General features: G+C 55.4%; 1 protein-coding gene across 1 annotated transcript in view; it reads right to left on the reverse strand.

Annotated features, from left to right (window-relative positions):
• SEMA4B (semaphorin 4B) overlaps positions 1 to 14,462 on the reverse strand; it is a 73,398-nt gene that overhangs the window by 4,612 nt on the left and 54,324 nt on the right. Inside the window, 8 exon segments of the mRNA XM_033100320.1 lie at positions 333 to 483; positions 622 to 803; positions 1,442 to 1,608; positions 1,748 to 1,861; positions 2,098 to 2,209; positions 2,750 to 2,848; positions 4,408 to 4,470; positions 4,642 to 4,805. Of these exon segments, the coding sequence (XP_032956211.1) occupies positions 333 to 483; positions 622 to 803; positions 1,442 to 1,608; positions 1,748 to 1,861; positions 2,098 to 2,209; positions 2,750 to 2,848; positions 4,408 to 4,470; positions 4,642 to 4,805 (1,052 nt within the window).

Here is a 14,462-nt window from a genome sequence, read left to right on the forward strand (position 1 = left end):
AAGGAAACAAGAAAGGGCTGTTTCCCCCATGGCCTGGCTATTTATCACTCAATAACTCCATAAGCAGCTCACAGCGGAGGGGAAGGCACGAGTAGACAGACGATTACAAAGGCGTGCAGTGAGTACCCTGAGGGTACTCTGCCCACCCTGAGACAGGTTTGTAGGCGTCCCGACATTCCCAGTCACATCTAACCCAGTAGGACAAGCAGGCCTGGGCTTTTGTTCCCACTTTCAAGATGAGACGACAGACTTGGAGAAGCCAAGTGATCCCACCTGGGGTGGGGCCCCATCTTCCCGGCATCCCCCCGCCCGGTGCAGGGAGCAGTCCTCACCGAGCCGGGCCGGGGCAGGGGTACCGGGTAGGTCACGGTGTACCACTGCTGCGTCTCCCGGTTCACCTCCTTGTAGAGGCCGTTGAAAGCCCTCTGCACATCGTTCATGGTGAAGACACAGATGGCAGAACCCTCGGTGGTCCCCCCGTGCCTATAAAAGAAATGGCTGGATTAATCCAGGAGCCCCGGCGCTCAAGACGAGGCCCACTGGACCCAAAGACCGGCTTCTGGGCCGCAGTCCCTGCCACCCCTCAGGCCCCGACGCCCAGCTAGGTCCCAGGAGCCGTACCACTGGGATGTGAAGACCCCATAGAAGAGGGTGTCACGCCAGTTCTGGGGGCTGGGGCTCAGCGTGAAGACGTCCTGCAGCACGTTGAATGGGAAGCCGTCGTCAGGCCGTGAGCACAACAGCTGGGCTTTCAGGAAGGACGTCCAGCGCTGCTGCAGGATCCGCTCGCCGCCCTTGTCACCCTGGAGGAGGGACACAGAGGCATTTAGCTGGGGGGCTTGATGCTCCTTACAGTCTCCTCCGCAGCCATGGCTGGGACACACACCAGGGAGGGCAGCCCCGCCAAAGCCAGGCCTGAGTTCCACTGAAAATCAAGAAGACTGGGAGGCCACGTTTAGGTGCCATCCCCGGGCTAAGCAAATGAGAATGATTTCCTCACTGTGGAATCCCACACGAAAGGACAAAGGGGAGTCTGTCTCCAACTATGGAAAGAGGTCATGACTTTTCCTGTTCAAAACTGCTTGGCAGTACAACTCTGGCTAGCTAGTAGTTTTTTTAATAACATAAATATAGATGTATCTGTATTTACACATATGCAAAGAAAAGATTAGCAAAGAAGCTTTTCGAAAGTTAACTCTTGTGGTGGGGTGGTAGGACTGTGACACCCACAGGCAACATTTAGTTGCTGTCTACCACGTGCCTGAAAGCTTCCAATGGATTAATTTAATCCACATGCAAATGCTGATGTCGGCTTGGCCGTTCGACAGACCAGGAAGCTGTAACTGAGAGGGGAAGGGACCTGCTTGAGGTCACACGAGCAGACACAGAAGCGGAGTCTCCTGGCATTTCCGGAACCTGTACCCATGTTGCCTTCTGGAACCTTCTGGGCTCACCTTGCAATGCGGCGGGCAATGCGGGACACGATGGTGTTCTCAAAGAACTCAAACTCCTGGCCAGTCTCGCTGAAGAAGAAGTAGATCTTGTCGTCGTCCCCTTCTAAGCTGCCCAGGCTCTCGGGAATGTAGGCCGAGGCCACAAACGCGGGGTCTGTGGGGGCCGGTGGGGAGCCCAGAGTCAGCCCAGGAGGCCCAGACAGGCGAAACTCTGTTCTCAGGCCCTGCTGGGGGGAGCGCCCCCTCCCTGGGGCTCCCGGGCCTGCCCCCTGGGGCGTGTTGGGGGACGTCACCTTGTAGCCAGTTGAGGGAGCTCTCAGTCTTGGTGGGACGGAGGCTTTGGCTCCGGGAGATGGCCGGGTCATTCCCCAGGAAGTTGCTGACTGTTCCAGTATACAGCTCGCCATCTGCCAAGAGAACATTCCCATGGGAACGGCTCCTTGGCACGGCCCCCTCTCCCTGCTCAGGGCCTGGAGTGACCCCAGCCCTGCCCACCTCACTCGGGGTACACAGAGGAGGGAGTGGGAAGTAGGAGAAGCCAAAGCCAAGGGCAGCCCAGGGTCACTTTGCACTGGGAACCCACATGGCCCACCTACCCCCTGCCCTGGGAGCTGCATGAACCCACCCTGCCCCCAACACTCACCAACTACCAGAGCCGTGGACTTGAAATTGGGGTCAAAGGGACAACGGCCTTTGCCATCTTCCAGAAGGACATTCCCCGCCTCGTCCTGTGCCAACGTGAAGTTCTCCACGTTCTGCAGGGGAGCAGACAGATGGGTTGAGGGGCACGCCAGGGAAAGGAGGGGGATGCTATTACATAGAGAAGGCAACTCTAGGGGGTACGGGAAGAGGTCACAGCCCGTCCTCCCCACCCCAGCACCCAGGACACTCAGGACAGTGCCGGCACTGTGACCTCCGCAGTGGGCGCTAGTAACCCCAGTTGGGAGAAGAGAGATAAGGCTTAGAAAGATGTGAGCCAGGAAGGGGCAGCAGTATAACCCAAACCCAGGTATGTCTGGCTTCAGGCCGGGGCTCCAACCCACAGCCTCAAAACGCCTCCCCCTGCTAAGGTGTGCATAAGGTAGAAACGCAGGAGTGGGAGGAATTGGAGGAGGGGTGTACAGGGGGCGCTGTCAGGAACCCACAAGGCGTCAGCGTGGGCTGGCCGGGATCTTAACGCCTGGATGATCACACGCACCCCTCTTTCAGGGCTGGGGCTAGAGAACAGCTCCCTGGGGCAGACAGAGGGCGTTCCAGGCCAGCCACAGGCCAGCCGGTGGAGGAGGGACACTCACGATGTAGGTGCACAGGGGGCTGAAGGCCCCCGTCCCGCAGGTGAACAGGTGGCTGCTGTTGAGTGGCAGGAGGATCTTTATGTAGTTTTGACAGTCACGCTGGAGGAGGGAGGAGGATGTCAGGCCCCAGCCAGCCACCAGGGGGCACCACCGAGGCCTTGCCCCAGACTCACTGGAGAGTCCAGGAGCAGGAGCCTCCCAGGACCCAGGAGACCCAGGGCCACATGCGTGTGCGTGTGTGCTGGACGGGGGACCTTGGAGCTCAGACAGTTCTGTGGTTGGCAAACTTTTCTTCAGTGTGGGGTGAGGCACAACATCCCCCACCTTGGGCTGTCCTGGCCCCTGAGGGTCCTCTGCAAGACCTCAGTAGAAAGTGCTGGTCCCATCCCAACCCACCTGGGGAGGAAGCCACAGCCCAGAGCAGGAGCAGGAGCAGACACTCAGCCCTGAGCCCTGGGCCCCAGCCTCACGGACTCAGCGCCTGCAGCCCAGCTTCTGATAGCTCCCCAATCCCTTCCCCGTTCAGTAATGGCGACTCCATCTTCGAAGTTGCTGAGGCCCCAAACCTTGCAGCCAGCCTCGACTCCCCATCTCTCACCCCCCCCATGTCTCCACCAGGAAGTCCTGGTGGCCCCACGTTCAAAGTACATCGGGGATCTGACCATTTCTCACTCCCTTTATTGGTGACACCCTGGTGTGGGTCCCCGTCACCTCTTGCCCCTCACGGGTCTCCTTCCCTCTGTCCATGGCGGCCACGGTGGCCCTCTTCAAACACACAGCAGACCATGCAGTTCCTCTGATCGGCCCTCCACTGGTTCCCCAAACACCCCACTCAGATTCCAGTCCACAGTCCTGCTCCTTCTCCACGTGCCCCGCGGTCAGGCCCTTCACCTCCTCCTCCTCTTGGCTCAGGCATCCCTTTTTCTAACAAAGTGGAACCTGACCAGCTTTCAAACGGACTGATTTTTGCCTATGGTTCTTTCTTCTTTTTCACAATTATCTCTCCAGTGTCTAGCAGTCCCTGGGCATAGAGCACGTGCTTCCTAAAGGTTCGCTGAATAAAAGAAGTCTGGGGCAGTCAGGACTTGAACCTATGTCCTGACCCCAAGTCCGGTGCTCTTTTCCTTCATCTTAGCCGTCCCTGCTGCACTGAGCACCGGGGGGCCTCTGGGAATGGTGGGGAGTCCTCCAGGACAGCCCTGGACTGGATCAGAACCCCCGACCATCGGTGGGGCCCAAAACAAAGCAGGACCTGTCAGACCTGCCCCATCTGGCGCCATCTGCTGAGGGACACGACTCCTGCCCCTACCCAATCGCTACTCCTGCTGGAAGCCGACATTTACTTGGCACTTATTATGTGCCAGGTGCCTTATGCCTATTGGCTCCCTGAATCCTCACTCACGGTAAGACCAGTGGGGCAGACATCGTTATCCCCATTTTACAGGTGGGGACACTAAGGCTCGCCGGTCTACTTGTCCAAGGTCACAGAGACAGTAAGCAGAGGGCTGAGATTCAAACCCAGGTCTGGTCACCTCCAAAGCCTATGCCCGGTCCACCACTGCTGGCGGCGTCTGCTCCCACTCCTGCCTCCATCCTGAGTCCAGGACTACCACCCCCTCCCCACCTGCAGCCCAGGTCACCTTCAGGTGCTAACTCACCTGTGGGTCCTTGCCCTTGAAGCTGCACTGCTGTTTCCTCTCGGCATCTGCGCTCCACAGCAGCTGGGGAACGAGAGGGGCAGGTAAGTGCATGCGGGAGTGGAAGGTACGCCTCCCCGCTCGTCTCCCCTCTCTGTTTGCATCATCCTTGGACCCAGAAGGTCCGTCTTCCTGTCCATCTTGCCCTCTGCCATCCTCTGCCCAGCCTAGCCAGCCCCAGGCATCATCTCTCACCTCCTGGTACCCTCCTCCTGGCAGGAAGCTAAGGCTACTGTTGAGCGCGAAGAGAGCCTCTCGGGCACCCACATACAGGGTCCTGCCATCCCTGCTCAGCTGGAGGGCCGTGTAGTTGAACACATTTTCAGCTTGGAATCTGAAGAATGGCCGCTTTTCAGAATCTGAGGAGAGGAAGGTGGACATTACCTAGGGGCCACCCTTCCCCCGAAAACCCTCTTCTATGGACCAATCAGAGTGAAGGTAAGGTCAGCACGGCAGTGGGTGGCAAGGGGCTGGGGACAAGGGGATCAGGCTTAAAGGGGAGCAGCATTCCTGGACTTGCAAACATTATGCAAGAAACCAATGCGCAAAGGTGAATGCGGAAAAAAACATTAATTATAGCACCATTCACGTTAATGAAAAATTGAAACAACCTAAATGGCCAACCACAGGGAGCTGGGTGAAAATAATCCTAATACTTCATTTGATGGGACACTAGCAGCTGGTGAAAATGGTGTTGTATTATTATAGAAGCCCCAGAAAACCAAGCAAAACAAATGATATAAAAAGGCATGGTCAAACTATGAAGCGAACTAAAATAGAAAGTGATGGTTTTTGAGCACACAATAGAATGTAAGAAAGGAAAGGACATTTGACAACTCCCCTTTGAGTGGCATCAATCAGATCCACAGAGACGGACTTGTAAGGACAGCCCACCCCGTGGCCCTCAGTGAACACAATTTACTTCGGAACAGAAAGCAGACACTGGTCTTCAACTCAGCACTACCTCACGACCACTTATGGAAGATTTATGGTTATTAAACAGGCTGCTCGTTTAATTGGCACAAGATTATCAACCTTGACCTCAGAAACTTGAACGTACAACAGACAGACGCTGTGAACTGGGAGTGAGGGCAGTTAGGAGAGTGGACTCTATATCGTCCTCTAAGAGCAAAGAGGGCCCCAAGAGACTGTCAACAGTTAAGGGAATAAGACACTGAAGTTAAGGCATATTATTTTAAGTTGCCAAGGTAACCAAATATAGTGGCAGAAAATGTTTGGAGAAGGTGGAGAAGGGTGATAAGTGATGCAAAGCCTTCTTTTTCTTAGCAGCAAATCAGCACATCAGATAAGCCAAGAAATAGGGGTATAAGCATTTTACTTAAATATGCAGAGGAAACAAGAAGACTAAGGGATTAAAAGTTGCCCCTTTAACCAGGCCTGGGGTTGGGGAAGCCTGAGGAAGTTGTTGCTTGTCACAATAAATCCTTCTATACTAAAAAAAAAAAAAAAAAAAAAAAATGTGCATGTATCCTTGATACAAATTTTAAATGCCTTCCATTGTTATACAATTGTTACATCATAACAAGGAAAGATACTAGTTATTTACCACTAAGTGAAACTGAGGTTATAACATTATATGTATCTAGTTAGAATGTATTTTTTTATGGGGAAACATATAAACATAGAAAAAGATTATATTTTTTTGTGGGGAAACATATAAACATAGAAATAAAATCCCGAAGGATAAATCACGAAATGCTGAAAAGTGGTAGCCCTGGTGGGATTACAGGGAATTATTTTTTCCTTTCACTTGTTATCATTTTTGGATTCTACAGGTTATACTTGTGTAATGCAAAAGAAATAAATTAAAGAGGAGAAGAAGAAGAAAACAGAAATAAGCACACACGCATCTATCCACCAGGGTACTGTTCGTGCTCTGAGTGACTAATGGATTTGGAGAGAAATTATTTTAAAAATTCTAAGCAGCTGATAGGAAAAGGAAAACAAGCACAAAGCAGCCACCCTGCCCAACCTCAGGCATCTCCTAACTGACCAGTGGGTTATGACCACACAAACAAATGCAGGTTCATGAAGCAGAGGAAGCAAAAAGTACCACATGCCAACAAAGCAGTTGTGAAGACGGCTTCATGAGCGTTTACACCATGAGTGATTTTACATACCCCCAGCCTGGTTCCACAAGGGTGAGGAAACACAAAGAAAAGAAGATAGTGAAATATAAACGCTACAATTGGGAGTAGAGGAAAAGAAACAAAAACAAAAACCCTGAAAAAAACATCGAAACCAGAAAGGAAGGACAGATTTCCATTAGCAGCAGATTCATAAGTCGCTACATAGCTGCTAGAGATGGGCTCCTGAGCCTCCCAGCGGCTGAAGAAAAAAGGGAAATGAAGTTATCTTATCCTCACTGTTCAAGAGGAGGGACACATACCAGTGACAAGCCTTCTTCCTAGAACTGAGCTGCAGTGGGAATTCACAGGGGAGAGTCCTAACGTCTAGAATCCAAACTCTGCTGCTGCTGAAACCACAGAGGGCAGCAGCGGTGGTCGGAGAAATTAAGGGCTCTCTTTGAACTAGTAGGTCCAGAATGACACCAGACTCCAGATCTTTTGTCTCAAATTCCCGTTTCCTCACTACTTCCCGTGGGCACGCTACGTACTGGGGAGGCTCCAGGAAAGTTTCTAGCACTAACCTTCCATTCCTCCCAACCAGAAAACTTCCCCACACACTGGGCCCCAATTATGTTGCTTGTGTTTTGCGCCAATGAGCCGAGGAGCCTTCTGGAACGCAGCCTGACCTTTCTGTGCTTGCCTCCTGGGAAGAACCGCCACCCTAAGGAGACCCCTCCCGTTGGCCACCACAGATCCACTCCGGGAAAATGTGTTGCAGATACTAACTGCTTGCATGCCCACAACCACCCTAGGAGGTAGGGACTGTTGTTATTACCACTTTACAAATGAAGGAATCAAAGCTCAGAGAGCTTAAGCAACCTACACAAAGCCACACAGCAAAAAAAAAAAGGCTGCAGTGGGAGGCCGGCTCCAGAGGTTGCTTTCCGGGGCCCATGGTCTACAAACTGCAGGATGTGGCAAACTCACCCAGAAGATCTCAACTCCAGACCCTGCCTGCCTGAAGCTGCTGATCTGGGGAATTTTCTGAGCATGTGCAATTTTACAAGCTCCCAGGTGATTCTGGAGTGACAGGTCCAAGGACCACATTTTGAGAAGTGTCGTGTCCGTCCTTTGTGGGCAGTGTAGATGTCCTGTCACGCAGCTTTAGTTTTCTCATGTGTGTCACGAGATAATGAAAAAACTTAAAACTCACAGCAGTCTCAGAGACGTCAGTGAGGCTGCAGCAAATGGCGATTGCAGTCCCACCTTATCTTTTGCGCCCCTCCAGTTTTCTGAAAGCAAAGGCGGGCTCAAATTTGCCACTGCTTCTCTGCCTAAAGAGAGAGGATTTCAGCCTGGGCACAGGCTGCTCCTGGAATCTGTCCAGATAGGGAAATGCCAAAGGTCAGAGATAAAAGCTGAAGCCCCGGTGACAGCTCGGCCCCACTCAGGCCTGGAAGGGGGTGGAAATCTGCCAAGGGTGACACAGACAGAGCACAACCCAGCTGGAGGGGCAGCCAGGATACCAGCTGCCAGCCCCAGTCCAGCACGGCCCTCCGCACAAGCCAGCTGCTCAAGAGGCCCCACACCTCCTCCAGTCATTTTGGGAGTACAGTCAATTTACACTGGAGCACAGGAACAGAAATGCCTCAGAGAACGGGGCAAGGGGCCCCTCACACCACACCTTCCCATTCTGCGGGTTCTCCTCCTGTGTCCCCCTGCCCTGGGCCACTCAGACTCAAAGCCACGGTGTCCTGACGGCCGTGGCCCTCACCGTCCCTCCTGCCCTGCACTTCACAGGGGCTCATCAGTGGGGCTGGCTTTCCAACGGGGAATCTCAACGAGATCGATTAGGAGTGCAGACTCGAGAGGCAGAGAGACCTGGGTTCAAATCCTGCCTCTGTCACTTCCTAAGCCCTTTGCCACCAGGACAAGCCACTTAACAGCTTGGAGCCTCGCTTTCCTTATCTGTAAAGTGGGGATAATAGCACCTTGCTTCATAGGGTTGTTATGAGAAGAAATGAGATTATGTATGCAAATAATAATATACATAATAAGCCACGTTTACTGAGCGCTTACTGAAAACAACTGCACACGCTATCCCAGGGTTGGCACGGTGTCTGGCACACGTTCAACACTCGAGCGGATCAAAAACAAAAGCCCAAAGCCCTGCAGGAAAATCCAGCCCAGCAAGAGCACAGCTGGGAGGAGCTGCACCTCCCTCGTCCTCACAGGGAAAACACTCACGCCAGGCGATTGTAACCTCGGCCTGCACCTGGTCACACGAGGGTCTCCAGGCCAGTCGGAGAGCAGCGGCTCAGTAAGGGACGCTGTCACAGGCCCATGCTGTGTGTGTGAGCTGGCCCCCAGTGACGGGTCACCTGAAGTCCCAGCACAGATGTCTGTGCAGGCCCTGCCTGAGCTTGCCCGTGTGTGTGCGCGCTCACACGTACGCACGCGTGTCCCACCGCAGGGCTTGTCCATGCCTGTGTGTTCGCTCCAGGGTGCTGTTTGTGCCGAGGGGACGGGGAGGGGGTGTCTGTGCCCTCGGCTCCCCGGGAGTGCTGGCACACCTCTGGGTGGATCTGAGCGTCTAAGCTGCTCTCTGTGCGGTGCAGGATGTCTTGTGTGGTCCCAGCCAGTCTCCACATCCTCCACCAGTGGATGAATCCAGGACGGAGAGAGCCGGGCGGCCTGAGGCTGTGGCGTTTTCCTAGGTGGGATGAAACCTTTCCATCCACCCTGAGCCAGCAAAGGCCTGAGCAGGCGGCTTGTCCGGGGCTCCAAGGAGGCTGCACAGGGGCTGGCAAGGGGCTCCTCTGAAAGGTCATGTGGGGTCGGGCACGTGAGAGCCCCACTCCCCAGCCCAGGGCCTTCGCTATCGGCAGGAAGTGATGCGGGAACAACTCAGCCCCTACCTCGTCTGGAGTTTTTCTTTCCCTGTGACTCAGCCGGAAGCTTGGAGCTGTCAGGGTTGAGACTGGAAGAAGGCTCAGCAATCTCTGTCCCCACCCCTGGCCAGCCAGGGAGCTGCGGCAGGGCAGGGCCGTGACTCAGAGCCGCACCTCACCTTTCTCCACACCACAGCTGACCTGGCCTGATATCCGGCCCTCCACAGACCCCAGCAGGAGGGGGCCACGAAACACCAGTGGCGACAGAGCCAAGAAGACGCCCCCAGCAGCAGGGGCGGCCCGTGACCCTTTCCAGAGGGTCTTGGCCCGGGACAGCCCCTGAGAGCCTCCCAGAGGCTCCATGGGAGCACCTGTTCCCAGGAAGGAAGTCACATGGGACCCTTGGACCCACTTGTGCCAGCAGGAGTGCTGACTCAATGGCCAACGAGGGCAGCCAGCACCCTGGACACACATCCTCACTCCGCACGGCCCAGGGCAGCCTGATAGGCCAGAAGACACAGGCCACACTCTGTCGTCACCAAGCCAGGACAGAGTCCCCAACAAGGAAGGTTCACTCTGAGCAAGGAAGAAGGATTGAGTGCCAAAAGCCTTCTGCATGGATCCAGGTAACCAAGAAAGAGGCACAAAGCAAGGGAGCCTGGCTGCAAAGCACCACTGAGAGCTGCTGCCAGCACCACCATGTGGCCTCCAGCCCCTCCCAGACCACCTATGCCCCTCAGGCCAGCAGTGCCCGAAGCCAGGACCTGCCCCGAGCTGCCATCACCTTGGCAGCCTTACCTCTGCCTGCCCCACCCAGGGCCTCTCGCCACTGTGCCACGTGCCTGTTGCCTCATGACCTTTCTCTCCTGAGGCCTCTGCCCTCGGGTCCACCATCCTTCTCTCACAGATGTCTCCCCTTTTTCCAAGGAAATTGGGGCCATCAGGCATAAACACCCTCAACTTCCCACTGCCCTCTCATCTCCTCAGAGACTGATCCTGTGCCATTAACCTCTGCCTCCCAGAAAGCAGTTTTTCTCTTTAATATTTATCCTAGAAATTTGCGTACCTCCCTCCTCCCTTTTCTCAGCCAAAATCCTGAAGAGAAGAGCCGCCCAGGGCCGTCTCCATTCCTCACCTCCCACTAACTCCTCCACTGGGAGTCAAGCCTCAACCAGCCCTGCGCTCGCCAGAGTGAGCATCACCTCACTGCCAGACCCCAGAGGCCGAGGGGCATGGCCTCCACGGCACGTGGCCTTGTGAAGGTCCCCTGTCCTCCATGTGTCTGCCCCACGGGCCTCAAGGGCACTTCACATCCCCTCACACTCCTGGGTTTCCACCCTCCAAGAGCTAAGAACGCACGAGGGCACGTACGAAGCACTGAGCAGTGCCCGTACTCCTGGCAAAGTTGCTGTGACGCAGGCATCACCACCTGCACTTCGCAGGTGAGAGGACCGAGGCACAGGGAGGTACGTGGCGCGGTTCCCAGCTGGAAGAGTAGTAGGGCTGGGACGTGACCCTGGGCTGCCAGCTCCAGGGTCTGTGCTACAACCAGCCTTCTCCAGGGCTCGCTCTTGAACGTTCTTGTTCCCTGGAGCCTGCACTTGTCCCTGGGGTCCCACATCCATGCCCAACGCCTCAGTGACCTGGATGTTGGCAGCCCCCAAACCGCGTCCCCCAGTGCAGATCTTCCTCCAACACTCCAGCCCCACGCTGCGGGCCCCTCTGGCCCTGCCCCCATCCAAACCCCCTCTTCAGCTTGGGGTCTTGTGTCTCTGGGGCACCACTCACCCCGGTGGCAAACCTGGCATCCCACTGCCTTCCCCCACCCCGCCAACGAGGACAGCCAATCCATAACCAAATCCTGCCAATTCTTCCTCCGCCACATTTTCCAGATTTATTGCCCACACTATCCCCGCTGCCACGTCCTGAACCAGGCACCACCTTCTCACCTGGGCCACTGCAACAGCCTCCATCCCAGCTGGCCCTGCCCCCCACCCAGCTGCAATGCTGCAGGCAGAGGACTCTGGGAACTGCATCTGTCCTGTGTGAATCCCGTAATATGTCCAAGCCCCTAACTCACCAGCCACATCCCCCGCCCCAGTTTCAACTGCATGATACCAAACTGCAATTCAAGCTCCTATTTCTCCCCTTGAGTCTTTGCTCAGGCAGTCCCCCTGACCGGAAGGTACTTCCTTTCAACGAACTCTTACTCATCCTTTGAGACTCAGCTGTTTCACCTCCTCCAGGAGGCCTTCCCGAATTCCTATCTGGGCGAGGGCCCCTTCTCTGGGCACCCGTCGCTTCCTGTTCACACCTCTCTGATGCACTGGCCACAGTGTTTGATGACGACGGGCTTCCTGTCTCCTCCACCAAGTTGAAAGCACCTTGAGGATGTATCTTACTCATATTTGTATCCTGTGTGTCACCTGGCCAGGTGAGTTCCAAAGAGCTGTTCAATGAACATGTGTTGATTGAAAGAATGACTGACAGAGCCCTAAGTCCCCATTTAGGGTGCTTCGGTCCCGGGAGGGGCCTGAGATTCAAAGGGGGCAGCCTAGCAGCCCTGAAGCCTGAGGCTGCCCTGCCCCTACTCTGCCTCTTCCCCAAAGCACTGAAGGCCCAGGGTGCAGATGGAGGTGTGGCAGCTGAAAGTCCTGCGGGGACACAGGAGAAAGGCCCCAGGGACCAGGAAGGGCAGGCACAGGCCCATGAGTGAGTCCTGACTTACCACTGACCAGCTGTGCAACCCTGGACAAGGCACCTGCCGTCTCTGAGAGGCTGCCCTCCCAGGGGTGCTGCCGAGACCAAATAAAGGAGGCCGTGCCAAGCGCTGCTCCCAGGTTACGGGGCCACAAACCGTCAGGACTGGCCATACCCATGCCCCCAACTCCTCTACTGCCTTCCTTCTTCCCAAACTTTGCTCTGAGTAAACACCCCGCACCCTGGCCACCTCAGAAGCCCATCATGATGGGGCGGGGGGCGGGGAGGCAGTGGTCAAGGGCTGGGGACAGGGTGCAGCCGCCTGGAGGCAGGTGCCCTCTGAGGAAATGGTCACTGCTTAGCCCCCACACACTTGCTGCTAAATGGAAAGGGGGCCCAGCCTTGCCAGACCTTCAGAAGAGCTACAAACCTGGATTTTTATATAAAATGTCCTGCGTTTTAAATATCGGCGACTGATTAAGATTTTTCTAAAATACTTGGAGGCCAAACGAAACATATCTCCAGCTGGCTCTGGCCCACCGGCCCCAGTAGGCAAACTCCTGTCTGAGACGTTGCCCCCAGTCCCCGGGCACCACATTGCTGGCCACAGCTGCTGGGGTTGGCCTTATTTCCAACCGTGGCAGTACCACCAGGGGCCTCATCCTTGTCCCGTCCAGGGAGTGACCTCAGCAGATTTCTTTACCAGATGGAAATACATAACCTATCAATTATTCAAGGGCTGGGCTGGGTCATTTTGCTGTTTTTGTACATTTCACAGGTGACACAGGAGGCAGCTGTTCTGATGGAAAGAATGTGGTTCTTACACCAAAGAGCTGTGGCTCAAGGCTTGGACCCCCCCCCAACCTGTCTAGCTGTGTGACTCTGACACTGTGAGTTGGCTTCTCTGAGCCTCGGTGCCCTCCTCTGTGCAAGATGGAACAATACCACCAGCTCCACACCCAAGGGTAGTAGCTGGCACACACTATATTAGCACCTTTCTCAGAGGATGGGCGAGGGGAGGCCAAAAAAGAGGCAGGGAGTCGGTTCATTTGACCCCTCTGTAGAAATTATGATAACATGAGAGGTTTCTGTGTACTGTCCCCACTGACACCCCCTCACCACAGGCCTCCCAGCTCGCTGCACCCCACTATGCTATTAGGATGGGCTTCTCAGAGGACACATGAGTGCCGACCACAGAGGTCCCGTGGAGAAGAGGTCAGGCCACAGGTTTGGGAGACAGAGCTATATGACTTGGACAACATACTTCTCCTCTCTGAACCTCAGTTGTCTGATCTATAAAATGGGACTAATTCCATCTTCTAGGCAGGTGGAAACAAGACAACCAATGCGGGGTGCCCCTGGCAGCTCTACGCCCGTTATCTGCCTTCTACCTTGTCCGAGGCACTGCATGCTAGAACACACAAGGGAGGACACCACCTGTGTCACCTGAGGGCTGGAGGGCTGGCTCCTGCCTTGCAGTGGAGATGGTCACATAGGAGTGGTGGCTAAAGAGTGACCAGGGTGATGGCACAGGGCTAGGAGCAGAGGAAAGGCTTGTGGCCTTGGGACTGGCGGGAGGTGGAGTGGAGCTATTATGGGACGTTGGGGAGCCATCTCTGTGGAAGCCACTCTCTATCCTGGACACAAGGGAGCCCTGCCAGGACAGGGGGTCAGAATGCACAGAGGAGGGGCGGGGAGGGCTGCTGGGGAAAGCGGCAGGAGCTGCTGAGGGCAAGCCAGCTTGGACCAAGGGGGTCTCATGTTTGATTTGCTCCTCTCCCCCTGTGTCCCCCAGGGAGGGCCACCTCCGAGGCCTATCCACTAATCCTGAGCACCTGTGGGGGTGGAAAGGGGACTGCAGGTCCCCAAGAAGGGGATATAGGAAGGAGTGATGGATGTCATGACCGGAGTCCAGCCTTTTCTCCAGGCCCCGTGCCATCCTCCATCTCTCTAATCTGGAAGATGAACGAGCGGGTGTATCCAGATGTGCCCCAAAAGTTGTGCAATCCTCGAGTTTTGCTGGGTTGGCACACAGGCATTTCAACACGCAGCTGAATGTGGGTTATGCAGAGGGCAGAGTGGAGCAAGCGAGGGGCAGGGAGGAGGAAGGCGCAGGCCAACACCGGGCAGGGGTGGTTCTTGGGGCAAAGCAGGACTTTGCAAGAGCTGAACCAGGAGCGCTTGAAAAGTGGGCTATAGGAAGCAGGACCCCTTGAGGTGACTGCTCCCCCAGGGTGGGGGTGGGCCTGCACCACTTCCTTCCCTGGCCTGTGCTCTGGGCACCAAGCAGAGGGCCTTCACACACCGAGCACGCAGACAGCGTCTACCAAGTTGA

The sequence above is a fragment of the Rhinolophus ferrumequinum genome, chromosome 28 (genome assembly GCF_004115265.2).
Source record: "Rhinolophus ferrumequinum isolate MPI-CBG mRhiFer1 chromosome 28, mRhiFer1_v1.p, whole genome shotgun sequence".
NCBI lineage: Eukaryota > Metazoa > Chordata > Mammalia > Chiroptera > Rhinolophidae > Rhinolophus > Rhinolophus ferrumequinum.